General features: G+C 35.6%; 2 protein-coding genes and 1 long non-coding RNA gene across 3 annotated transcripts; 1 reads left to right on the forward strand and 2 right to left on the reverse strand.

Moving 5' to 3' along the window:
• Window positions 1-429: 429 nt before the first annotated feature.
• On the reverse strand, window positions 430-6,946 carry gna13a (guanine nucleotide binding protein (G protein), alpha 13a). The gene is made up of 4 exons (XM_079595529.1): window positions 6,584-6,946; window positions 5,239-5,465; window positions 4,089-4,139; window positions 430-2,430 (listed from the first exon to the last, which is right to left on the reverse strand). The coding sequence occupies exons 1-4, from the start codon at window positions 6,861-6,863 to the stop codon at window positions 1,858-1,860; spliced, it is 1,131 nt and encodes a 376-aa protein (XP_079451655.1). The 5' UTR covers window positions 6,864-6,946; the 3' UTR covers window positions 430-1,857.
• Window positions 6,947-8,045: 1,099 nt separating this feature from the next.
• Window positions 8,046-27,158, forward strand: rgs9b (regulator of G protein signaling 9b). Its single transcript, XM_079595531.1, has 19 exons — window positions 8,046-8,234; window positions 9,680-9,776; window positions 11,377-11,427; window positions 11,621-11,727; window positions 12,069-12,120; window positions 12,315-12,373; window positions 12,564-12,640; window positions 13,963-14,044; window positions 14,183-14,245; window positions 14,851-14,880; window positions 14,981-15,042; window positions 15,653-15,766; window positions 15,891-16,006; window positions 16,181-16,268; window positions 17,460-17,598; window positions 17,686-17,768; window positions 17,878-18,001; window positions 25,218-25,636; window positions 25,872-27,158. Exons 1-19 carry the CDS (start codon window positions 8,169-8,171, stop codon window positions 26,026-26,028), a joined length of 1,986 nt encoding a protein of 661 aa, XP_079451657.1. The 5' UTR covers window positions 8,046-8,168; the 3' UTR covers window positions 26,029-27,158.
• LOC306989651 lies at window positions 22,750-23,983 on the reverse strand. Its single transcript, XR_013795683.1, has 4 exons — window positions 23,848-23,983; window positions 23,593-23,650; window positions 23,224-23,332; window positions 22,750-22,884 (listed from the first exon to the last, which is right to left on the reverse strand). It is a non-coding gene; the product is annotated as an uncharacterized lncRNA (long non-coding RNA).
• Window positions 27,159-27,178: the final 20 nt, after the last annotated feature.

Genomic DNA, 27,178 nt, shown 5'->3' on the forward strand with positions numbered 1-27,178 from the left:
TCCCTGTAATACCTGTTTTTTAAACCAGCTTTATTTTTTCTGATATTTTTGGGAAACGTAACAATATATAACAATTTGTTAAAATGTATTAACTATTAAAAGCATATGTTATACCGTACCAAATATTATGATACTATTGGATATGGGTGAGTAATTAATCCCATTTATAATTAGTGATATTTCAAACATAACTCAATAACAAAATAAAAGCACATACATTTGTTAAAAATTGAAAGACATCTTTAGAAAAGTGGCAGTTATTAAATGATAGAATGAAAATGCATGATTTCTAAAACAAAATCTACAGGGGAACTGGCATTTTATTCAGAAATGATAGAATGTTATATTAGTGGGATGCTGGATCAATATAACCTTTTTTTAATCACTGAAATCATAAGTCAACAGAAAAAAAGAAAACAACCACTCTGATAAAATAATCAGATTTAATAAACCGAATTACACAAATGTGATCAACAAAAAACAATAAGGAAACACTATACAAAAGCAAGTGATTATGGCCATGACAAAGATACACAACATTGTAAAGCAAATTCTTTTACAGATTTTATACATAAAGACCTTAAATCAGGCAATCAGTTAATATCAATTTACTACCAACAGACAGATTACAGTGCTTGTTTTCTTTAAGATTAAGACTTAGTCTCTTCATCCACACATTTCAATTTGTCTTATCAAACCAGCTTTGGTTGATCTACAGACATTTAAGGCAAGGCCTTTGCTTGGCCTGTAAAACAAAAAAACAAATGCCTGTAGTAACCAATACACAGAAAGGCACCTGGACTGCTTTAACAGTCATTTTATAAAACCCTGAGCTAAAGCTGTCCACTTTAACCTACACAGGAGAAAAAAAACACAAGGCAACTTTCTGTTTTTAAAGTGAATTCATAAAAATAAAGGAAAAAAATATACAGTAGTCAACATTTGAAGAGAATCAAAACCTTTCATCAAAGTTATACAAGCATTTTGAACAATAACAGTTATTGTCTTAGAACAACTTTGAAGAACTTTTTTGATCCACTTCAAATGTTGACTACTGTATATCGACTTTCAGGGTTTTTAGAAAAATACAGTAAAAGTATGGTATTACATTAGTGTGTAAAATATAAAGCTCAGGGAAAAAGAAAAACTGTCAGAGCAAAAGAAATTGTATGTACAGATCTTCTGTACAGGCTTGAACGGCAAAGACACCTTCCCTTTACATATAAATGACAAATAAGTACTTCATACAAAAGTACCTTAATTGTACTACATTATTGTCATGATCTGAGTGCAACAAAAAGTCATTTTGAGTGTGGGAAGACAAAGGCAGTTAAACCATGTTCTTCTATCACAAAAAAAAAGGACAATATTTAAGTCCATTTATTTATAAAAAAAATAATAAAAAAAAACCTGTTCACTGGTGCAGAAGAGCTCTTTGATTTAAACATTGAAAGCCCTGAGTTCTTATGATTTCTTTTTGAGAGAGAGAAAAAAAAAAGCTTTATCCAAAACTAGGTGCTAAGCCTAAGGGCTAGAGGAGTGTTGACTGTTCCATTATACGAAACTATGCGCTCATAAACATACAGTAAACGATCACAATTACAGCATTTTGGTGAATAACTGAGGACCATTCCTTGGCATATTTGATATGGCTACAAGCATCTAAAAAAAGGTTGCTTTTATATCAAATTATTTGCATATATATATGACTTAATATGCAAAAAAGAAAATATGTTTGCACAATTATCCTATCCATTTTTCGTCAACCACAATATGTATTGAACCACTTGTACTTTGTATTAAATAAAGTAAAACCCTAATTAAAATGGAATGTTCTTAAAGGCCAATCGGTGCCTTTCACTGTAACATGAGCTGTCTAAGGTTGTCGTGCAAGATGGTGTCTTTGACATCACGGAAGACGAGGCGAATGTTCTCTGTGTTGATGGCGGTGGTGAAGTGATGGTAAAGGGGCTTCTGCTGCTGTTCTCGACGCTTGTTACGGAAGCACTCGACCAGGAACTTCTGCACATCCTGCAGATCGTGGGGCTCCCCTGTGAACTCGGGGAAGTAGTCATTGATGTTCACATTCTGAACTTTATCTTCCAGCAAGTCTGTCTTATTGAGGAAGAGAATGATGGAGACGTTGGCGAAGACGCGGTTGTTGACAACAGTCTCGAAGATATTCAGCGACTCCGTCAGCCTGTTGGTCAGACGGTCTTCCATGAGCACCTGATCGTACTCGCTGGATGAGACTAGGAAGAGGATGGAGGTCACCGAGTCAAAGCACTCGAACCATCGCTTGCGCTCCGACCGCTGCCCTCCCACATCCACCATCTTGAAAGGTACATTCTTGATCTCAAAGTTGTACTCATGAATACCCTTGGTGGGTTTTCGTGCCAGCAGGATATCCTTTTGGCTGGGCAAGTAGTCCTGCAGATTAAATGGAAACAAACATCAGACAGGCATAATACTAAAACAGTTTTAAAAAATGTAGTACCTATATTAGGGGTGAGCGATATAACTGTAGTCAATATACAGGTAGAAATTCTATACATACACACTAACAAAAGGTATAGATTCACGGATCATGGTTGTGGCAGCGCTGCGTTGTCACGAAAGTTTATCTGCATGCGTTTTAAGCCTCGCCAGTTTAAAGGTACAGTAAGTGATTTCTGAGAAATGCTGTAACAAGGGCCCATGTTAATATTGGAAAGCTTTTCAGTGCTGGAGAGACGTTAGAGAGCGGGAAGGCCTAAAAACATAAACCGAGGTTGCTTTGTTTCTGCTCGATATACGAGTTACATTGGTTTTCCTATGATTCACAGAACCAAGACATTCTGCCATTGGTTAGAGGTTAGTGGAATATACCTAAGAAATCACTTCTTTTTTTCTTCATGTGGCTTTGGATATTCTAATAGTCGGCTAAACGTTAGTCGAATAAAAGAGGATTAGTCGACCAAGATTTCCTTAGTCGGAGAAAGAAAAAACTCCACAGGAAGTGGTGAAGTCACATGGTCCGTGAGGGACAGATCGTTAACGGGGGGTCCTTGTGGTAATTACAGTATGTCGGGTAGGAAATCCAAACGTTCGGCTTTCATCCATCGACCTACAATATGTTTTGAGCAAAAACAGCAATAATCTCATAAATGGTGATGTGTAGCTTGATGCTAATTGTAGCTCTAATGCACCCGTTACCCAGCTGTGATTTTTTTATGTATTCGGTCAAAAGAATTCTTGTAAGGTCTCGTAAGCATTATAGATCATTTGTGTTTCTAGTGTAGTACCCCACTTTGTTGATGATAATTTGCAGAGGACAAGGTTAAATCAAAAGGAAAAATCTACAAGATACATACACAAGGCAAAATGCATTCTCGGTCAGCGCCACCTATTATGCAGGCGTGAGTTAGCCAAAGGCGATCAATTGCTTCGCATTCGAAATCAATCGTTTCGCAAAGGGTCTTTACATGAACGTAAACATTTGGGGGAAAAAAACAGATGAGTAGATATATACAGAGGATGACATACTGGGTCTGCTAAGTTCTTCTTTGTCCTGACCCTTTTTTCTGTTGCTCATTTTGTTACTTCTTATTCTCGCATCAATTATTCATGTAAAATCCATTTCTCTTCGGGCATGGCATTTTGCACATTTCACTTGGCCCAGTATAACTGCCTGCAGCTTTTCATGTGCATCTTTGTTCTATTATATTTATTTGCCCTACTGTTCGTAATTAGATTATTTGTTCTTATTTTATTACTGACCGTTCACATGTCAACAGTAAGCTTGAGAACTTTTAGTTATTGCTGTGATATCAAAATTCTAATTGTCATTGAAATTCATAACACCAATTTCGATGACATTTAGAATTTTGATATATCATAATAATAGGTAGGTATATTGTGATCTATATATATCTATATTGTAAAATAAAATAACTAATATTGTGAAAAATTCTGCTTTATTCCCCATTTATTTAAAGAAGTGTCATTAAATTGTATCATGTACATACTGGTATAATACCAACTACCCTGTGCTCTGGATACTAGTACATGATGACATTAACATTTAAGAAACACTATTTATTTTTTACCGATTGTCCAAGTTTATCCACATTGTCCAGGAAATATTTCACAGATTCACCCTAAAGAGAAAAAAAAGACAATCATAATTAGGTCTTTGTTATGTGAACTGTGGTGCAGAAGGTGAAGCTTTGACTGTGTTGTGCCTCAATAAGCCCAATTTTTTTAAAACCCTTTTTCTTTCCTGACACTATATAATCATATATATATATAATAAAAAAAGCCCCATTAGATAAAATAAATTATATATATACACATCTACTACACACACAGTCATACATTTTCCAACACATTTGCTGGTCCAAGGCAGACACCTATTATGTTATAGTAATTTGCTAGATTACTCTGGCCCTCGTAAGCGAGGTTTCAGAAAAATAAAGCACAGCATTGTGGCCTCTACTGGTTTGCTTTGTTAAGTATGCAAATCAGCCTCAGGTAGAGAAAGTTACTAAGTCACTGGCTTAAATGTCCCAAATAAAATAGTTTATCACTGAATAAATATAGATAAACATGCTAATCACAACCTGTACAACAATGGAGATTTTTAAAGTTGGAAAATGAGCTAAATCCTAATCTAAGTCACAAGGGATCTACCCCTGAACATGAATGATGCTATCTTCATAACTGACATGCAAACTGAACTCATGCGCAGCCGCAGACAGAACGCCCTCACTGTCATGACTAACAAGTCACCTTATTTGTGTTTAACTCATACCGGTGAATTACTCTCAGGTTTTAATCACTGTCAATATCAGCAAACACAAACGTAGGTTCCTTTTTGCATCATCAGTCCAATAAATTCAAGAATGGCCCCTAAATTACATTTTAAATTTATGAAAAATATAAGAAGGCATTACACCATGATTAATGCTTTGTGTATGGAGTGTACTGCTGGTGGCACACAAGCTTGATGGGAGTTATTATGCAAGTACACTGCGCTTATCTGCCTTGATTCATAATACCAAGCTATTTAACAACAGATCAACATTCCTTCAAGATCACAACTCACATAATTACACAAATCCTATGAAAAAGATTGAGTGGGTGGATTCTAGATCCAAAACTTTACTTCTTGGTGACTAAGAACAAATGAAAAACGATAAACAATCATTTAGAAGGTTGAATAATAAATATATGATTATGAGTGATCATTTCATTTACCAGCTGAAACTCTCTTCGTCTGTCATAGGCATTCTGAATACCACTGTCTAGCCACAGGCAACGGATGGTGGGCAGGTAGTTCAGAAAGACTTTGGTCTCCACCATCCCTTTGGCCATCAAGGACGAGCGAGTGTCAAAGGCCATAATTGTCTCCCCGTGAACCTGATTGTCAGGGTCGCCCCAAGGGATGTGCAGCTTCTCACGGGCATCCACCAGCACCCGGACACCTAAACAGGACACCCATAAGAAAAATACATTTTGCAGTAATCAGGATACTATAAAAATAAACTTGAGGCTGCTGACATAATGACCTTAAAAAGAAAATGAAACAGTTACTATGTATCCTCAGACCATAATTTCTCCTTTTGTCAACACAATCAAATTTATGAAAAACCATAGTCTGTCTCTATCCTGAAAAGCTTATTTTGATGTTGTCATATTTCCCTTTTTTTTTTTTTTTTACGAGGTAAACAAGGTCATTTGAGTTCTAATGTGTTTTATAATTAAAGAAAGAAATTATACAAAACGAACATACTTATTAAAAACAACTGTTCTTATATGCATGTCAACCTCATATATGCATCACTCAAACTGTAAAGAAATTCTTAGGGCTTTTAGGTCATTACCCATATTTTTAGATAGCTAATTTTAGCAGCTCTACTTTTAATAGCTCTACTTTTAATAAATGTTACATATTTTGACTGTACGTATTAAATAATCTGTATATCCATTTATTCATGTAAGTGGACATGTATAATAAATATTAAATGTTTGTATTTAATGGTGTTGAAAAAACAAGCATTTTGTTTGAAAATGGAAGCAGGACATAAACATGACTGAGAAAAAAATATATACCAAACTAAATCCGGGTCCTGTCGCCTGTTTTTTCAGGTAAGTCTCAGGAATCAGTGGAATATTGAGGTAACTTAACTTATACTTATCAGAATATCATAAAACAATGAATCACACATACAGATAACTAACGTTAAGTTAACCCAGACCAAAAGTAGGCGCTGTACTCTGCACTTTCTCTATGAGGCGCCAAGTTTATTGAAAGGTTTTATGTAAAAATTGAACAGTCTACACACAAATATATATATTTTTTAAACAGTCGTTTCATTTTCCTTAGTCAAATTTGCTGACCATGTAAAACAGGGGTTAAACAATAGCAACATTTAAAAGCACTGGCCTTCGCGTCGTCTATGGGCTGGGTGAGCAATCGAAAGTTTGCGTAAGTTGAGTGAAAGGAATCGACAAACAGCTTCACCTGCCGCTGAACTTAATTTGAGCGTTCATTTTTAATAATGACCGTGTCTCTCTTGATTTCAAGTTATTGTCGTGGTACCTTTGATAACATTGCTGTAGATTGTAGCCCGGAACTCTTCTTTGGCCCGCTGATCGAAGTCCTGCCCATGAATTATGCGCATTTGTTTGAGGAAAGTTGACTTGCCACTTTCGCCTGCTCCTAACAGCAAGATCTTCACCAGTTTCTTCACATAAGTCTTCTCTCGAGACAGGCCTTTGTCGATCTCCTTAGACTTCCTAACTTGATCAACTTCGCTGCTGGAGAGAAGACAATTGGGAATACAAACTATAGCAGTCCGGGAGGGCAGGAAATCCGCCATCTTTGTAGTAACGACTTCATGGATACATCACTCGCACTGCCGCGCCCGCGCGCGGCGCGTTCACGTGTTCCGCAGAAACGGGCGGATACCCGGGTGTGGTTTAATGTTTTGAAGAAAAAAAAAAAAACTTGTCAGCTATTTTTTCATAATTTAGATTAATTGAGTATTTATATAAAAGGCCATTCCTATTTATATATATATATATATATATATTGGATAAAAAACTTTGGTTTGAGTGGATGTTACCATTTTGTCATGTCCTTATAACACCACTTCTGACTTGAAAACTACCAAATGTATAGGTATTACAGGGTTTGTCTTTATTTTTTCATTTTCTGCAATCAAAAAAATTCTAACAATTTTATTATTTTTACATATGCATAACACTTCATGCTGTAAATATTTTACAATGCCAAATTAACTAGCAAAAGTTATTTAATGACATCTTTCAGAATTATAGCAATAGTTTTGATAAAAATAAAATATATTTTGTGATTGGTTGGTCTTGCTCTGTCCTGTTTGGTAAAATTCCAGTGATCAATATTTCAAAAGATGTTTATATCTAATGTAAACCAACTCCCAATCCCTCACAGAGCAGTGTCTAACTTTAGGTTTTATTTCCATCCTGTTAGGATCCTTTTCATCATTTACTCACCCTCAAGTTGTTCCTTCTGCTAAACACAAAAGAAGATATTTAAAAAATAATGTTAGTAACCAAACAGTTGATTCATTAGTTAATTAGTTAATGGACCTCATTAACTTCCATATTATTTTTTCTAGAAGTCAATGGGGCTCGTCAACTAACAGAAAGAAACTCATACAGGTTTGGAACAACTTAAATGTAAAAAAAAATAGGCGAACTGTCCCTTTAATGTAAAACACGTTGCCTTCACATTACTTTTTATTCTCAGTAAAACTTTTTTATATATAGAAGATACGCACAATAACATGGTTTATGGACTATAATCTTAAATCCAGCTCAGAGGCTTTTGTTTTCTTTCCATTTTGAACGTGTACAGTTTGTATGCACATCATCATCCTCCTCAGGTGCTTTCATGTGAAAACAACGACACCAGCGCCATCTACCGGAGATGACGTGTTAGTGTTATCACTGCTTTCTGCGTACAGGTTTACCTACACGAGCAGAGCTGTTACCTGATTGGCGCACACAGTCATCGTCTTTGTGTGCATCAGTGATGATTATAGATTAGACATAGCCAAAACGATAGTACGATTACCTCCCGAGTATTTCCCATTGCATTCCCTCGTCTACGAGCGTCGAGAGACTGGCGTGAAGAAGCGAATATGACCATAAGGAATGTGCGGGACCATGGGCAGCGTTATAGACCGCGCATGGCATGCCTGAAGAAGGTGGGTTGGCGCTCCATCCATGGCTCATCACCATCTGTGTTATTTCCATTCACCAATGATATACGAATAATGTTACATTTGATTTATATAATCTAACAAATAGTATTTCAAGCCTTAATGTCGAATTATATTTTTGCTGGTCTTGGGTCTGTAAAGTGTAATTGAGCGCACCAAATTCACCAATATAATTGGGCTACTTGAATTCATATCATCGTGTAGGATTAATTAAAGCTGCCCATTTCACTTTCAATGGTGATTTCCATCTATACCATCCATTCAGAATTTTAAAGCACCTTTTTCTATATGCTATATAAAAATATTGTTGCCTTGTAGTTGTATCAGAAATTAGCCCTATTAGGCTATTTTGAAAAGTATTTAAACACTGTCCATGTTTTGGTCACAGAGGAACTTTTTAATTAACTGGATTGAGTAAAATGGCAAAGTAAATTGCGTTTGTCATGTTTGTTTTTATTGATTTAATTGTTGATGCATTTATTGTACAGTCAGGATTTTTTTATTGATGATTTGACACTCCATGTACATTGTTTTCTTTTTCTTTTTTGTGCGCTTCCTAGATATATTTGTAAAAATGTTTTCCAGTTACAAAATAGATTTTATTATTACTTCTGAACCACAACGATTCAATCAAAAGAAATTAAATTAATTAATTGTGAATTAAATATTATTACAAATCAACATTAAGTTTAAATCCCGGATTAATAACTGAAATCAAAGTGGATAAAAAAAAAACTAACCTTTTGACTACCTTGAAATCAATTAATGATGAACAAAATTGAGTTAATAAAAATAAAACAACTCATAAAATCAATTTATAAATTAAACACAGTGTTACAATTAAAATGGATTCTAAAGATGTTATGGCCTAATAATAAAAACACTTTTTACATTGATAGGTGTTAATTGTTTATTAGCAGCTTACTCTCAGAAAAGGTCACTGTGTGCTAATAGTATTAGTATAGCTTTGTCATGATCCTCTGGTGTAATGCAGTCCCTCTTCTATCGCTGCGATTCTTCAAACCTTCAAACCCGACAGTATGATCCACTAGACCATATATTATTGGCGCACTACTTTGCTCTTGACCAGTCCACTGATAATGACCAAATAACTCGGCCAAGAGCTTTCTGTGATCCAGACCAGGGTGTAGCATTAGTTCACTAACAGTCTTCAAAAGCCAGAGACCCTGACAAAGCATGAAAAACTTCAAACAGCTGAGTCACAAATCAATCACTGAGTGTATTTCAAAGGGGTCAGCCGCAGCCCCTTCAGACCGTAAACCAGCAGGGTAGACTTCACGGTGGAATAATTTAGTGAGACGTGCACACAGGCAGCCACAAGGTAAAAAGGCCTAGAAGGACATTTGTCATCATAGATTTTGTAATCTCAAGACGTTCTCATGTTGCACGTCCCATTTTTTGCATGTTAGGTGGAGACTGTGGTGTTGGAGATGCAGGACCCCAAAACTGGAGTGAAATCTCAGACCCAGAGGCTTGTTATCACAACCATCCCACATGCTATAACAGGTGAGATCATCAAACATGGCTGCCGTTTACATCAGTTGGTACTATTACTCAAGAAGGAATCTTTGAAAAACTAGAAGAAAAATGTGAGATATGAGACGCAGCATCTATAGTGAAGGATAGTGGGCTCACCTACTTATTTGTATTGATTTCTGCAGTTGTTACTCCTGCAGTTGTTCTACATTACTCCTCGGGAGTGCTAGTCATCTGTGCGGTCCATGCATTTAGAGTCTGTTTATGTGGGTCTGAGACTGAAGAATCTATTGCCATGACAACCTTTGAGCAGCCGGCTGCAATGACTCTCCTCTAGACTGCATGGTTTCAGGAAGGAGAGCTCTTGTAATCTCCACTCTTGGTCTTAATGCTGCCAGGCAATTATATACAGAAACATAAACTACATTGCTTAAAGGGTTAGTTCACCCAAAAATGTAATTAATTCTGTCATTAATTACTCATTCATGTCGTTGCAAACCCGTAAGACATTCGTTTAGATTCGAAACACAAATGAAGATCTCTTTTTAATGAAATCTGAGAGCTTTGAAGGAACACATACGCATCTACCACTTTCAAGCCCCAGAAAGGTAGGAAAGATGTCATTAATGTCATTTTAAGCGGTTTAACCTCAAATTCATGAGGCAAAAAACAACAACATAATTACCACATTATTTAGGTGTGTTCACGCAACAACGTCAGTACAACACGTATGAAGGGACAGAAAGCTCTCAGATTTCATTAAAAATATCTTAATTTGTGTTCTGAAGATGAACGAAAAGTCTTACGGGTTTAGAACGACATGAGGGTGTGTAATTAATTACAGAAATTTCATTTTTGAGTAAACTAACCCATTAAACTTAATTGGAGCCTGTGATTCTTCACAGCATTTATATACATATAATTGATTTAATGGAAAGACACCCAAGGTTTTTATTTAAAAATTCATTGAATTGGTACGGTATGCTCCTCAGGCTAGCAGGCACTAATGAAGCCACTCAGATTCACCCCTGCAGAGATCTTCTCATTAGTCTCCTATCACGAGGACCTCAGCGGGACGCACAGTGGTGGACCAAGCCATTGTGCGATACCTATTTTGAGAATACACCTTAGTTTTGTGTCTAATACTCACTGTTGTTTTGCCTGTAATTCTTTTGATGAATCTCTTACTTGAAAGCCTGCTAAATGAATAAATATAAATTATACTTATAAATTGTATATAACTTACTTAATCTCAGCCTCCATTTTTGCTTCCAATTTAGCATTTCACTTACACTCCTCTCTGCCACTTTTAGTTTCTCATCATGTTTCATACGCTTATATTATATTCATACGTTTATATATGCTTATATTAGTATTGATTGACCATCATGAGACTTCTCTCCAGTGTTATTTTAATATCACTGAGAGTTTTTGTTAATATTTAGAAAATATTTGTATATTTTCCATTTAAATTTTAGTGAAAGTTTTTTTTTAATGCCCTATTAAAACAAGTGCGCAGCCATCTATAGAAATCCTGGTGGGCAGATTCAATCTGAAGGCCAATTTTCCCACCCACTGATAGTCTTTTATTGCTCTGAAATGTTGTTTATTGCGTATATTGTTCTTTCAGGGGAAGATATTGTTGCATGGATTGCTAATCGATTAAAAATAGATGCCTCGGGTAAGTCAAGTACTTTGTTTTTTTGTGTATAATAATAAGAATAAGAATATATCCCAGTCAAGGTCTTTATATTACATATCTGCTTGAAGAAATATATTCTAGTGCTATAAAATATGATGGGGTGAGATGTGGTATTGTTCATTTGGGTCTTGCTTAGATAAATGAAGTAACTTTTTCACACTTAAATGTTTAGAGGCCCAAGCTATGGGGACCATGATGGTGGCGTTTGGGTACATCTATCCACTGCAAGATCATAAGAGACTTATCATTAAACCAGACACATCCCTGTATCGCTTTCAGGTAACTTGAAATATTAAATTGACCAAAAGTGACAGTAAAGACATTTATAATGTTACAAAAAAATAAATTTCTAATAAATGCTGTTCTTTTGAACATTCTATTCATCAAATAATTCCTCAGCTTTGCCATCACAGGACTGAATAACATTTTAATATATATTACAATAGAAAGCCATTGTAATTTTATTAATATTTCAGTTTCTGTTTTTACTGTATTTTGAACTTAATGAAGCATTTCCACACATTTTGATAGCACTTTTTGCAGTGCCTTATGACTTGACACAGTGTAAATGCTTCTTTGTACTAATCTTTTACATTTTCCCCATACATTTCTATTTCCAGACACCATATTTCTGGCCTGCACAGCAATGGCCAGTGGAAGACACAGACTATGGTGTGTAATCATCTTTCATTTTCCATGCATGCTGATAGGTTGTCATAGCAATAATTCACAGTGAGGTTATTTGTTATGCTTCCAAACAGCTGTCTGAGATAAAGAATTTGATTAATTGTTTTCTTGTTGAGTCACATCACATCTTCCAATTGGCTTTTATTGGCAAGGTCAGATGTTTTTATGTGCATTTCCAGCAATCTATTTGGCAAAGAGAAATATACGCAAGAAAGGGATGTTGGAGTTGTATGAACAGGTAATACGACGTCATATTCTTCATTGTCTTAATAATCATGCTTATAGTAATTTCTCTGAAATCTTTTGCTAAAATAAAACCTATTATGTTGTAATGCATTTCATTTTTATTTTTTATTTACTATAATAAACTGCATGACAAATTACTATACTTAGGCAGTAAAACACAATGTGTCTGTTTCTCAACCCAGGAAGAGTACAACAATCTTTACAAATGGATGAATCACAAGTGGGATTTTATTGTAATGCAGGCCAAAGAGCAGTACAGGTAGGTCACACGTACTTTACTTAAACTATTGGAGAATATTTATGATTTTGGATCAATCTGAGAATGGGTCTCATTCACTAATTCAGTAAGTGAATTATTTGAACTTATACTATGGGGCTGTCGAATGCTTGAATCTGATTGGTTGACGAACGTTCTAAGGTGTGCAATTATTTTCATGGAAACGCACAGCGAAAGTAGTTCCAGGCAGGTCTTGACCGCATTACAGTTCCATATCACTTCACCAAATGATTTCAGTCATTTCAAAGGTCTTCAGGACCAAAACCCACAACGACATGTTACGGACCTATGAGGGAGGACTCAAATGCAGAAATTATGGATCAGGGGTTTATTTGAAAGACAGGATATTGTGAGGGAGAGGAGGTGAACAGTCCAAACAGTAGGCAGGGATGAGGCACAAAGACAGGCAGACTGAGAGAGCGACCGCTGAATCCAACCCAGGATGACAGTCGGAGGAAGGGTAGACAGAATGGCAGCAAGAGACTGGAGGAGAACAGAAAGTGCCAGACAGGATCGCACAGTACAAGGGGATCGACAATTACTGCACCGGTCTTGCTGCTTGGCTGATGGTTTAAGCGGCCAGGGAAGCTCAGCTTAGTGGACAAACTAGGGAAGACAAAAGACACAGCAAGCACAAGACACAACGAGACTAGACAAGGTGAGACTAAAGTAAGCTCTGACTAGAAACTACAGTAGACTGTCAAACAAACAATGTAGCACACAAAGTTTATGACATACAGAAAGTATATAACGAACTGGCAAAACATGAGGGCGAGAGAACACTTATAAAGGGAGCTGAGAACGAGAGGAACAGATGACAACAGACAAGAGGGCGTGGTACTGGGAAACAAGGAGGCAGGAACAGAGGAGCACATGGCCAACACAAACAAAGACAGAGCCTTATGTTCAAGCACAACACAAACATAGAGACATGAAACAAAGACAACACAGACAAAGCTGCCAGGGCAGAACCCTGACGTGACACTGACCGAGCAAATAAATATAGTAAACGATAGGATAAAGACGACAAATGATTTGTCTCCCAAGAAGTTCTCACAAAACATTTCCGCAAGATTCACAATAGGTGCATACGCACATCAATATGCTCATAAATTTGGAGTATTCTAAATGAGCAACCGCATGTCTGATTTTTGTTATTTGCATAAAACTGTGAGGAAAGATGTTCTTTTCTTGATGTTTTCAAGACCCAATGATTTCTTTATTTGTTTTTCAATATATATTTAATTTATATAGTCAAACTATTTATGCCAGCATATAATAAGAACTATTGCCTATTTGTATAGGGCGGGTAAGGAGAGGAAGAAGCCGGACCGGGTGGTTTTTGACTGTCAGGAACGGGCCTACTGGGTTGTACATCGGCCACCGGTGAGTTTCCTCTGGACTGGAATTTTAAGGAATTTGAATTATCTTGCTATTTTCCTAATTCTGCTGTCAGGCTCCTGTTAAATAAAGCTTCAGAGCATTAGAAAGACATGATTAAGTATAAGTGTGTTATTTTCACAGCCCGGAACAGTTAGTGCCATGGACCATGGACTCGACAGGATGGTCGACCCCAATTTGGAGGAGGTAAAGGTATGTGTGAGAATTAATTTTAACTTCTAAGGAGCCAAAATAGGTATTTTTTTAATGAAATGGCAAAATTATGAAAAGTAGGCTTTCAAAATATTGTGTTTCTGATGAAGAATCTTGTAATGAAACAATGGACTGTATAACCAACATTAATAGATATTACTGCTGAGATTATCAAGGCTTATCAAGGATATTTCTAGAATGTCTGCTTATATCCAATAGGATTTAAATGATCATAATCTCACTGCTTAGCGCTCCAAATGTCTCTTTGTGTTCAATATAATAGGTTTGTCTTACACCCTTTCTCACATTCTTTTCTACAGATTTGATTCCTAAACTTACATGTAGAAGCACATGTAATCAGACGACTTCAAAATGAAAGCACATTCTCAATGGATCATAAATTGGGCGCTGTGTAATTAAAATAGGAATACCTGCTTTTAAAATGACATTGCAAGTCCACAAAGCAACCATATTCACTTTCTCTTCACTCATAACCCAAACATGTTCAAATGACAATATTTTGCTTTTAAAACTACCCTCTAGTTATGAGTCACCATTCTCTTTCTTTGAACTTAAACTGCTTCTAAAATTGTTTTCAGAAAAAAACACCTGACTACTACAGAAGAATTGTAAGTACCAAAGAACTAGCTCAAATATTTAGTTGTAAAAGACAAAGATCAAATATAAAATTTGTTAGTTTTTGACTAACGATTCATTGTTTTATTGCAGATTATGTTCACGCAGCAGTGTATCATGAGACCAAGGGTGAAGTCATCTGTGTCGATTGGAGCGTATGTTACTGTGATATAACAATTCCTGTTATGACTTACATTAGATCAAGAATTTTGGACAAAATTTTTTTTTTATCATTTAAATATATAAAATATTTTTATATATAATTATAAAAAAATATATTTGTATTAAATATCTTTAAAGTCCCCCTGTAACTCATCTTTGATTATTTTACTGATTTACATATTGAAAGTTTTTTTCCTTGAAAAAAAAACAAACTTCATGCCTATAGCTTGAATGTAACTCTACACCCTTGTCTCATTTAGTATACGCAGTACCATGAATATGCAAATTAGCCCCCCCCTCCACTCGCTCACTCACACCAGCTCAGAGATCCACTCGTTGACGTGATTGGTTACAAGGTAGTTTGTGACGTCAGAAACACCAGCGACTTCAAACCGCATTTTTGAAACTTGATCACTGCAGTTCTAAGGAGAAAATACTCAGCAATGGTGTTGACTTATGAATTTGCACATGGCTTGTCTTAAAGCATATTAAAAACACCACATCTAAACAACATTAAAAGCTTGATTTTCACCACAGGGGGACTTTAATATATATTTAATAATTTTTACAATTTATTTTAAATTTTATTGTAATCTTTTGCAGACTTGTTAAGTACACGGCAACATACAAAGAGCATGACCCATTTCTCAACTCCTGCCTCCCAAGTAACCCCTGGTTAACGGATGATATTACATACTGGAACCTCAACATGCCAAAGTGAGCTCCAATATCTTAAAGTGTTTCAATGTCAGAAACAAACATTTTTATTTTAAATAATAGCAAATTTTTTCCTCATTTAAAAACTTGATGATAATGTGCTCTGTGTATTTGGTTCATACAGTGTTGAGACCCCTACTAAAATGAGAGTGGAGCGCTGGACTTTCAGCTTTGGAGAATTGCTTGCTGACCCCCGGGGAAGAGATGATTTTCGCCTCTTCCTTAAAAAGGAGTTCAGTGGTATGTATTATTCAAAAAATGTTAACAATGTTGGCTTTTTTTTTTTTTAGGTGACTTGTTGAGTGAGTTCTGCTCTTTTTGAGAATGGAATTAAATGGTTGATATTCAAATTCAAAACTGCAATAACTGTCATTTATTAGGGGAGGTTGTGACTATAATCTGATTGGTGAATAGGTGAGAATCTTGCCTTCTGGGAGGGATGTGAGGACTTGAAATGGGGTGCTGCAGAGACAATGAAAGAAAAAGCCCAGCAAATTTACAAGTAAGCATCACATTTTGGCCTTTCGGCAAAATATTATATTATATTATATTATATTATATTATATTATATTATATTATATTATATTATATTATATTATATTATATTATATTATGAGTCACGGTATTTTCCACAAAGATGATGAAGAAAGGCAAATTCAATCTAAATGCAATAAAACTTTAATAAGCTTAAAGAAAAGCAAAACACTCCAATGAGTAAAAGACAGCAGTGTGCACTTAGGGGCCATTTACATGACGCTGTTTTCATTTAAAAACAGAAGACTTTTTATGTGTTTTGGGCGATCATTTACATGACAACAGTGTTTTGGTGGGATGAAAACGCAAACTTTTGAAAGTTTTTGAAAACGACGTCGTGTAAACGTACCCTTAAACTTAAACAATACACCAGACCCAGAACTGAAGGAAATGAGGAACTTAAATGCACAATGATAATGAACAAAACTACAAGCATGTGTGCTAATTAATCACTAACCCTAGAAACAAACAAAGAGCAGGAAAATGAATCAAAGGAAACTGGAAAACAATGATAAGCATATTAAAAGTTCTTGAAACTAAAACACACCTAATTAAGAATAACTGTGACAATAGTGCACAGCTGTTCAAATGTTTGGGGTCGATTTTTTTGTGTGTTTTCGTGAGGAATCTCTTATGTAGGCTGCATTTATTTAATCAAAAATACAGTAAAAAATCATTAATCAAATTGTATCATAATTTAAAATAACTGTTTATTTATTTTAACATATTTTAAAATATCATATATTCCTGAGGTTTGTCAGCATCATTACTCCAGTCTTCAGTGTCACATGATCCTTCAGAAATCAATATAATATGCTGATTTAGTGCATATTTATCATTATTTCAATGTTGTATACAGTTGTGCTTAAAAAGAAAATACGGTATACGGTAATATTTTTTGTAACATTATAAATTTCTTAATTGTCACTTTTGATCCATTTAATATATCGTTGCTGAATCAAATATTATTTTCATAACAATTTATATACTATATATATATATATATATATATGATATATATATCGTTTTATGTAAAATATAAAATTATGTATATTTTAATATATGTTATGTTTTCCATTTTGTTTACATGTTTTTAACCATTAATTAAACTAATTACATTAGCATTTAATCCAGTCATTTTTTACTCTTATTTGATTAGGACCTTTTTGGCTCGTGGAGCTCCACGTTGGATCAACATTGATGGCAAAACAATGGACATAACAGTGAAAGGTTTGGCACATCCTCACCGTTATGTACTGGATGCTGCCCAGACTCACATTTATATGCTTATGAAAAAGGTATCTGATCTCTTGTAAAACTTTGCACCTCAAATGCTTGTGGCCTTTACGAATGAAATTAATGTTAGCTATGATCTGGCGTTTAAGGACTCGTATGGGCGATATCTCAAGTCCCCGGTGTTCAAGGAAACTCAGAAGAAGGCCGCTGCTCCCGATGCACACAGATTCAGGTTAGATGTGCCTTTCTGTTAGTTCCCCTTTATATATATATATATAAACTGCTTTATAATACATAAGTGACATTCAAAATTATCTTTATTCCTTTCTGATGTCTTGTAGTGAGACACAGTTGGAACAGAATTCCAAGAGAAGGCGTCCCAGCCTGAGTCCCATCACGCTGAAACAGCAGGAGGAAGAACAGAAAGCTAAACTTGCAGCAAGTGGACCGGTGGACATCACACAGGTCATGAGCAAACTTGAAAAGAAACAGAGAAAATGAAAGGAGACCGAGTAAAAATAGAATAGATTTTAACAAATATTTATGATAAACAAAAAGGAAAACCTCCAATTTGGTCAAAGCAATACACTATTTTGCAAACCTATATGTTTATATAGGGAGGAATATAGATTTTGTTGCTATGCTAAAGCTCTGTCTGTAATATCACACAGATATTTCTAGTTTTTGAAAGCTTGCTTGATATATTTTTAAAATGTCATCAATTTGTGCAATCCATTTTGCTGTTTTATTAGGCCATTGTGTGTTACTTTTCCCATACTTGTTTATTCATTCACAATAATTTTAAACCTTTATGTCATATGTATGTTTTGTTCAAACTTTATACATGTATAATACATGTTTATACATGTGCAAAAATGATCAGATGTTGCTAAATTTAGATGTTAGATTTAGATTTAGATGTTACTAAAGTTTGTTTTTGTCTCATGTTTGTTCCATGTTTGTAGCAGTTTCCTTGTAAATCGTTACTTTATTGAAATATATAGTAAAACCATTTCTGTCATCTGTGGTCATATCATGTGTCTTTGTCATTCATGATTGTTTTTGAGTGAAATGTACAGTGTATCTCATCATGTATTTCATCAGTGTGTGCATAGTTACCACTTGTCAAAATACTGGCCCGATAGGATTAGGAAATGAACATGCAATTTTTGTGTGTGTGAATTCTGAAATATTCTGTCATAATTGACTCACTTTGATGTGTTTTGAAACCCCCATGACTTGCTGTTTTTCTAGAGCACATAGCAAGATGTGGATAAGATATAAGAAGAACAGGATGTCCAAGCTGCTTAATAATTCCATTCAATGAAAGTCAATGGTGACACTGGGCCCTATTTTAATGATCTGAAACACAAGTATCAAACGCAATACACAAGCAAATTTGTGGGTGTATCTCGGTGTATATCTAAATGGGTTGGTCTGAAGTAGCTTCATTATTCATAGGTGTGGTTTGGGCGTAACGTGAAATAAACCAATCATCTCACATTCCCTTTAAGAGCAGGCGCGCTTGTTCCATGGCGGATCGCTATTATAACGGCGGATTTGCCAGGTGAACGCCAGGAGCGGTTCACAGCCGAGGAGACCGACGTTCTCGTCAGGGCCATAAAAGACAGAGAGGTGACATTCTATGGGGATGGGAGAAACCCACCCAAATTAGCTTCGGTTAAACAGGCGTATAGTAATTTGGGTAAATAAGCTAGATTTATTTTTTCACATCTTCATGGACACAACAATGATTTCCCTCGTGTGTTAATATTTTTCCTTGTAATAATGTATGATTTGCAAAAATGAAAACTGCTGGGTTTGTGTAGATGAGAGAATCAAAGTGTATGCGCGTTGTGCACACGCTACATTATGGCCAAGCACATGCGCCCTTAAAATACCATAAATAGGCTAACACGCACAACACGGAATTGTTTTCTGAATATGCACAATAGCACCAGGGAACGTTTGCGCCGAAACACGCCAAAACAAAATTGGAATGATACATGCGTCGTGTACAAAGTCAATCGCACTGGGTGCAAGATAGGGCCCCTTGACTGCCAAGCAAGATTTTCAAGGCAGTGCAGGACAAGACTTTTGAAGCTTGACAACCTCTGGCCCCCATTCACTTTCATTGTGACAGAAGAAATAGTCAAATTTGGCTTAGTACAACATGAAGGTGATACTCTTTAATACTCATCACACACACACACACACTGTGATGAGTAAATTAAAATAAAACATTCTGTTGATTATGTAACTGAAAAATACGCAAACGAAAAATTAGGTAAGCTGAGAGAAATTCAATAAGATTTGCAAAGTATAGATATTAAATACAATTAATTGAAATTGAAAAATAAATTACTGTATCACATAAAAATAATACAAAGGCCTAGTTTCACAGACAGGGATTAGGGCCTTAGTTCAATTGGACATTTAATTAGTTTTAATAAATGTGCCCTAGAAAAAAAAACATTACTATTGTGCTTCTTGAGACAACGCATATTTTAAGATATATCAGTGTAAATTGCTTTCAGTTAAAACATGCATTTTAGTCTGGGTCTATAGGCTTAAGCCTTATAAAACTGGACATAAATGTCTTAAATATAGGCTTATGGTAAAAACAGTGCCTAGAAAATATTTCCAGGAAAAACTTTGACGTATTTTGTATTGTGATCACTAGATGTCATGCTTGTGTTGCTCTCATATTACTAATGCAGTTCTTTTATTTGCAGTAGATTGTATTTCTTAAATGGATTAAAATGATCCAGGATTAATTTCAACTACTGCTCCTATTTGCATTTTACCAACTGCTCATTTGTATATTATATATATGGGCAAAATTAATGGGACACACTGTGATGATGCCACCTTCACAATAAGTCAGTTCATGAAATGTCATCCTTGCCAGTCCACAGTCAACTTATTGGAAAATGGAAGGGTTTAGGAACAACAGCAACTCAGTCACGAAGCGGAAGGCCATATAAAGTCACAAAACGGGGGGTCACCGAGTGCTGATCCCATAAAAGTCGCCAACGCTCTGCACTGTAAAAAATAATTCCGTAAAAAAACGGATAATGTACTGGCAGAAAATTACCAGGACATTTTCCGTTAAATTACGGACAGTTCCTTCACCTCTAAAACGGAAAATTCTGTATATTAACAGTACATTTTCTGTACTATTAACGGATAATCCTTATACAGAAATTTCTATATTTATAGAAATTTTATACCATATATTTTGGTGGCAAATAATTCAAGAACCATATATACAAATTTAACATGGTTTATTTTTGTACAAATATTCATGCAAACATTCTTAAATGCATTCAATGAGTAAAGAAATGTACATATAAATATATATGACAAATGAAACAATGTACAAAGACCCATTAAAAAGTGCTTGTATTGTGGAATAAGTTTAGACATTAAACAAACAAGAGACAGAATTAAAAAAAGAAAACATGAGCAGGTACTTGCACAATATTGGTGTTGCACCAAATAGCTCACAAAATTCTTTGAAAAAAAACTTAATTAACTGTGAAAGTCAAGATTCAAAACATTTTCAAATGCAATACAATACAAATACAATACAGAAAGAAACAAAAACAAATGGAATACGAATACAGGTCTGCTGCTTTTATCATTAAAAATAGCTTTAGACTTAGTCAATAGTAGAGTGAAATGTTAGTGTTAATGCCATTTTTCTGTAAGAGAACACCATATTCCTTAAAGTGTTAGTTCACCAAAAAATTTAAATTGTCATTAATTACTCACGCTCATGTTGTTCCACGCCCCACAAGACTTCCATTCGTCTCCATAACAAAAATTAAGATATTTTTGAGGAAATCGGAGAGATTTCTGTCCCTCCATTGACATCTTACGCAACTACCAATTTCAAGGTTCAGAAAGGTATACAGACATAAATGTAATCCATGTGACTCCAGTGGTTTAACCTCAAATTTATGAAATAAATGTGCACAAATGTTTTGTGTGAAGAAAAAAAACATCTTTTCTCACAAAATATAGATCGCTGAAAAACAGCTTGTTGCTAGAATCTTATCGCATCTGGTTAGGACACCATGTTACTTTAATGATGTCTTTACTACCTTTCTGGAGCTTGAAAGTGGTAGTTGCGTAAGCTGTCAACAGAGGAAGAGAAAGCTCTCAGATTTCATAAAAAAAAATCGTCATTTTTGTTCTGAAGATGAACTAAAGTCTTGCAGGGTTGGAACATCAGGAGGGCGAGTAATAAATGACATTATTTTAATTTTGGAGTGAACAACTTCCGTGAAAAAATTTCCTTCTTCAGGTATGTTCAGTTAAAGGTCCATTTTGAGATTTGACAAAAGCTTAAAGGGATAGTTCACTTTGAAATTAAATTTTGGTATGTTTTATCTTACCTGAAGTGCATCCAAGATGTAGGTGTCTTTGTCTCCGCAGTAGTTTCAATTTTGATATTTTTAGGTCAAACCGTTCTTGTCAGTCAGTCATATAATGCAGGTCTATAGGTACTGTCTCCAAAAGCATGCAGAGAAAAGTCCAAATTAAAAAATGCCCCATCGTAAGTGCACATTGATGGCCTAAGACACGAAACAAGCGGTTTGTGTGAGAAAACGAACAGTATTTATATCGTTTTTATCTCTTTTACACAACGACGTCCAAGTGATCTGTTTACTTAGTCTGCGTAAGCGCCGGAAGGCGAAGTGATCTCTTGCGTGTGGACGTCACTCATTGTTTACACCAGAACCTATGCACAGAACAGAGATTGTAGGTAGGATGGCTAATATAAATGGTACTAGTTTGCACTTATCCGGGATGTTTAAACCGATGTAAAAAAATACATTTACGCAAGCTCGCGCGAACTCATCCGGGAGAACACTTCCGGAGCTTTACGGCGCTTACGCAGACTACGTAAACAGATCGCCTGGACGTGGTTGTGTAAAAGAAATAAAAACGATATAAATACTGTTCGTTTTCTCACACAAACCGCTTGTTTCGTGTCTTAGGCCATCAATGTGCACTTACGATGGGGCATTTTTTAATTTGGACTTTTCTCTGCATGGTTTTGGAGACAGTACCTATATACCTGCATTATATGACTGACAGACAAGAATGGTTTGACCTAAAAATATCAAAATTGAAACTACTGCGGAGACAAAGACACCGACATCTTGGATGCACTTCAGGTAAGCTAAAACACACCAAAATGTAATTTCAAAGTGAACTATCCCTTTAAACTTTACATGGATTTTCAGTTGTTCATACAGGAACTTCAGCAGTCTTGGAGGAATGTGTAGACGTTTGGTTTCCTTCATCTCAGCCTTTTCGACCTTCATTCAGGATTTCTGCACAGGAAAGTTGCATAAGAAAAAAAATATATGTTTTTAGCTACACACGAAATTAAATGAAGGAAATTGAACTACAAAGTATCATGCAGACCAGGTTGAGGTTGAAAGATAATCGTACAGTATTTTACGTTCGTTAAATTATCAACTGCCATCCCTAATTCTTTCAAATTCAAACACTGTATTAAATGCTAAGACTTCTGTTTCCAGTGGACTCCAATTGCATGTTATGTTAGCTTGTCTGCTCAACTATACCTTATATGTTTCATTATTTTCAATTATAAACAGTAACACAACAACATGCTCTATAAATAATTTCATTAAAAATGTGTTGCTTACCTTTATGAACTCCAGGATAAGTGCCATTTTGTAGCTCACTGCCTCAATAGGGTAGGAGATGTGGTCAATAATAACTTATTGAATGACAGCAATCCTGAAAGCCCATCACCTTAAACAAATAAGATATTACAAAATGAAAAACATTACACGACCACTTCAGAAAACCGCTCCAAAAACAGTTGTTTAAATCTTCCTTATAAAATGCTTTTCTACTGACCTATAAGCGTAAAAATCTTTGAAGGGGCTATTCAGCAACCAACTTTTTCTATAAACATTTTTCCTCAGACTTTAAATTTAAATGTGTTTTGCCAATACTGAGAACTCATAATGATTAATAATAATAAAATACTAATAAAACAAAATACAAACCCATAAGGAGCATCCAGGGTGGTGCTTGGGATGCACAGTAACTTACATAAGGAAAGTCCTGTCAATAGATAAGAAAACAACAGAAACTATGAAACAAACTATAATAAAGTATAATAGCAGTCATGTTAAATTATTCTTTCAAGGTCATTATTAAGGGTTTAAAGTCATATGTGTCGTGTGTGTATAATGTCTGTGTGTCGTCTAAAACAAAAACAAGACAATAAAAAGTCTAACGTAAACATAACATTAACGTACCTCATTTGGAAGAAAACGTGGTGTTTTCCTTTATCCAGCTGTACTGCATCTTCACACACAGTCTTCACGTTGTATCTTCATGCCTTTTAAATCAAGTCTTAAATGGCCTTTACTTTTCTCGACGATTTTATCTGGTGGCTTTTGTTTGAAGCCATTAAACTGCTCCAAAAACACGAGTAACGTTACTGCACTTCATCCTGGTTAACGGGTGCGCTCGGCACGAAATAAACCGCATCACCGACCAAATAAAAGCCAATAAACCAGTTACAACGAGGACACTATAACACATACAACCAGGGGAACTTCCACGAGTGTGAAATAAATATTTCAATGTGTGACGATAAGCATAAAATGATAAACGCGACGGCTCCGACATTCATTTGCCTAACAAGCCGGGTGGCAACCAAATAACATTACGTAAACAGCTTATTTGACTCTTAGCTAAATATAATTTTCGGTTTTTACCACAGAAGTGTCAGAATAACTTCCACACATCCGAAATCCGACTTTATAAAGCAACTTTGGCCGCGGTCATCTGCGTGTGTAATGGCGGTTGCGTCTCAAACTTTTCGCGCCGATCAGGTTCTAGTTCCCACAATGCAACGCGTAATTCAAAATACGGGTAAAAGTCCTGTAAAAGACAAATACGGAAAATTCCTTCAAATTAATATGGTACATTGTACCGTATTTTTACGGAATTTTTTTACAGTGTGATGACTCCGTCTGAAGACTTCCAGCTCTTGCATTAATATCAGCAATAAAACTGTGCTGTGGGAGCTTCATGGAATGGGTTTACTGTTGCATCACCAAGTACAATGTAGTCGGATGGAGTGGTGTAAAACACGCTGCCACTGGACTCCATAAAAACAAGGTGGATTGAGCCTTGGTTGAACCTTTGGGGTGAACTGGAATGGAGGTTGCGAATAGGTAAAAATTCCTACAGAAACACTCCAAAATCTTGTGGAAAGCCTTGTGGAAGCAGTTATAGATGCAAAGGGTGACCAAGTCCATATTAATGACTAGAATACGATGTCATTACAGTTCCTGTTGATTTAATGGTCAGGTGTCCCAATATTTTTGTCATTGTATGTCATATTATCAAAACAGAATGAGTGTTGTAATCTGATATTATTTATTTTGTTTAATTTTTAAATCACAAAAAAAAGCAGCCATTTTAACAGGGGTGTGTAGACTTTCTAAATCCACTACATATCTGTTTCAATTATTTCTTGGATGAATGGGAAGAGGCCAAGAGCAGAATCTGTCAGAAATGGTCTATATTGCATTGTCTATATTTGATAGAATCCAGGTTGTTTGACACAAATGGTCGTTAATACTAATACATGCATTACATGAACTGTGCCCTACAGCTCTGCCGGTTCACAGCGCCTGTGCCTCATCTGGCCGTGTATACGGGCATTTGTGAAGCTCAATCTACTGCCTCCCCTGGGCTCATGACACTGCCCAACAGTGCTGCCTGCCCATCTCCCATCAGCGTGGCCATCGACAGTACTCCAGCCTCAGAGAGGAGGTTTGATGGCAACGGAGGGCCTTCCTCCTCCCATTTCCCATCTATTGCAGAGGCGTCTGTATCAGAGGAAGAGAACCAGCCACCTGCCCCTAAGTCTCGTATGGCTCTGTCACTGAGCAGACTCCTTCGCAGAGGATGCAACGCCCCGTCTGTCTTTGCCAGCCTATCCCCGAAATGCGCTGTAGCTTCAGGGGGAGGCAAAGTACAACCGCTTGGAGTGGAGCCGCTAGCACAACCCCAGCCCAGAAGAATTGCAAAGTTAGTATGCACTTTTTGATTTGATTTTTGTCCGATTGATTTTACAATACGATTTACAGTAAATGAAAAATACTGTATTTAATGGCGCCAAGGGGATATTTCCCACAATCCAACTTTAAAATACAGTAACATACTGTATAACTGTCCTACAGTAAAATACAGCTAATTTTACAGTTAGATACTGTGTAATTTACAGAAATTGCTAACAGTGTATAAAAAAAACCTACTTTCACAGCTTTTTTCAAATCAAAGTCGACATCCCACCTGAATGCCGCATCTACCCCATTGATTCAGAAGATGAGGAGGATGACAGTCCTGATGCAGCAAGACGAGGCGTGAAAGAAATCATTTGCCCATGGGAAACTGTCACCAAACAAGATGGAGCTAGATAGAAGAGTCATAGATGAGTTAGTACAGTACACTCTTAAAAATAAAGGTTCCAAAAGAGGGTTTTCGCAGCAATGCCATTAAAGGACCATTTTTGATTCCCCGAAGAACCTGCAGTGATCAGTTCTTACATTTTTTTTTTTTTTTTTGAACATTTAAAAAATCTAAGAACCCTTTTCCACTATAAAGAACCTTTTTGTGGAAAGGAAAGTTTCCATGGATGTTGCAGGTTCTTCATGGAACCATTGATCCCAATAAAGAACATTTATTTTTAAGAGTGTATAGAAGAAGTAAATACACTGTACCAACTCTTGTGTCATAAATATTTTGTCTTACAACCTGAGAAGGCTGTGGTTAGTAATGTATGAAGTAACCTCATCTCTAACTGACTTGTCTGTTATTTTTGATATAGCTTAGGTAGTGCCTACATGTTATCTTACCCAATGAAAATATTTGGTCAGTTAATGATAGTTTTATATACTTATATTCGTATTCTGATGTCACTGTTCTTTGACGACTGAAGGGGCCTTATTTTAAGAGATTTGCTTTGTTTGTTTGTTTAAATGTCGTCAATTTGTTTGGTGGTGAGAACAAAAGATTTTGTACTTGGCTTGTTTACTGTTTTATATAGCTGCAAAACATGCATAAATGTGGATCGCTTTAAGAAATGTTATTTTCATAGACGTAAATAGTAAGGCAGTAAAACAGAATGTGGATACACATTTGCTGTCTGATTGTTTAACCTTTAAAATGTTTACAGTTCAGAATGTGAATTTGTTCTTGACTCATGTTTAAATTGTGAAAGTGCCTCAATAAAACATCTCAAAGTTAGTTATTTTGATGTGCAGTTGGTACATGTACCAATATTTAGCATCCAGTATAACTGGTATTTTATTTTTTATTGTATATTTTATTTATTTTATGATAAAATGTCCCTACTGAGGAAACTGTAGAAGAAGAAAAAAAGATTGGTCATGGGAACTTTTATTTTAACACAAAGTAGCCTAGCCCTTTGTATAGTATTGCAAATGCAAACATAGGAATGTTATAATTGATTGACTATATATTAACGAATGACTGTGTTATTTATTTTTATTTTTATATTTTTGTTCATTAAACTCTTTTATTAACTGTTTGTTTGTTTGTTTATTATCA

This window comes from Phoxinus phoxinus, assembly GCF_949152265.1.
Source record: "Phoxinus phoxinus genome assembly, chromosome: 21".
NCBI lineage: Eukaryota > Metazoa > Chordata > Actinopteri > Cypriniformes > Leuciscidae > Phoxinus > Phoxinus phoxinus.

Coding starts and splice junctions, on each gene's coding strand:
- rgs9b (XM_079595531.1), top strand. CDS start 8,169: ATGACCATAAGGAATGTGCGGGACCATGGGCAGCGTTATAGACCGCGC. Junction 12,121..12,314: donor AGTGGAAGACACAGACTATG/GTGTGTAATCAT, acceptor GTGCATTTCCAG/CAATCTATTTGGCAAAGAGA. Junction 16,269..17,459: donor AAAGCCCAGCAAATTTACAA/GTAAGCATCACA, acceptor TTATTTGATTAG/GACCTTTTTGGCTCGTGGAG.
- gna13a (XM_079595529.1), bottom strand. CDS start 6,863: ATGGCGGATTTCCTGCCCTCCCGGACTGCTATAGTTTGTATTCCCAAT. Junction 5,466..6,583: donor CTACAGCAATGTTATCAAAG/GTACCACGACAA, acceptor TGTCCTGTTTAG/GTGTCCGGGTGCTGGTGGAT. Junction 4,140..5,238: donor GACGAAGAGAGTTTCAGCTG/GTAAATGAAATG, acceptor TTTTCTCTTTAG/GGTGAATCTGTGAAATATTT.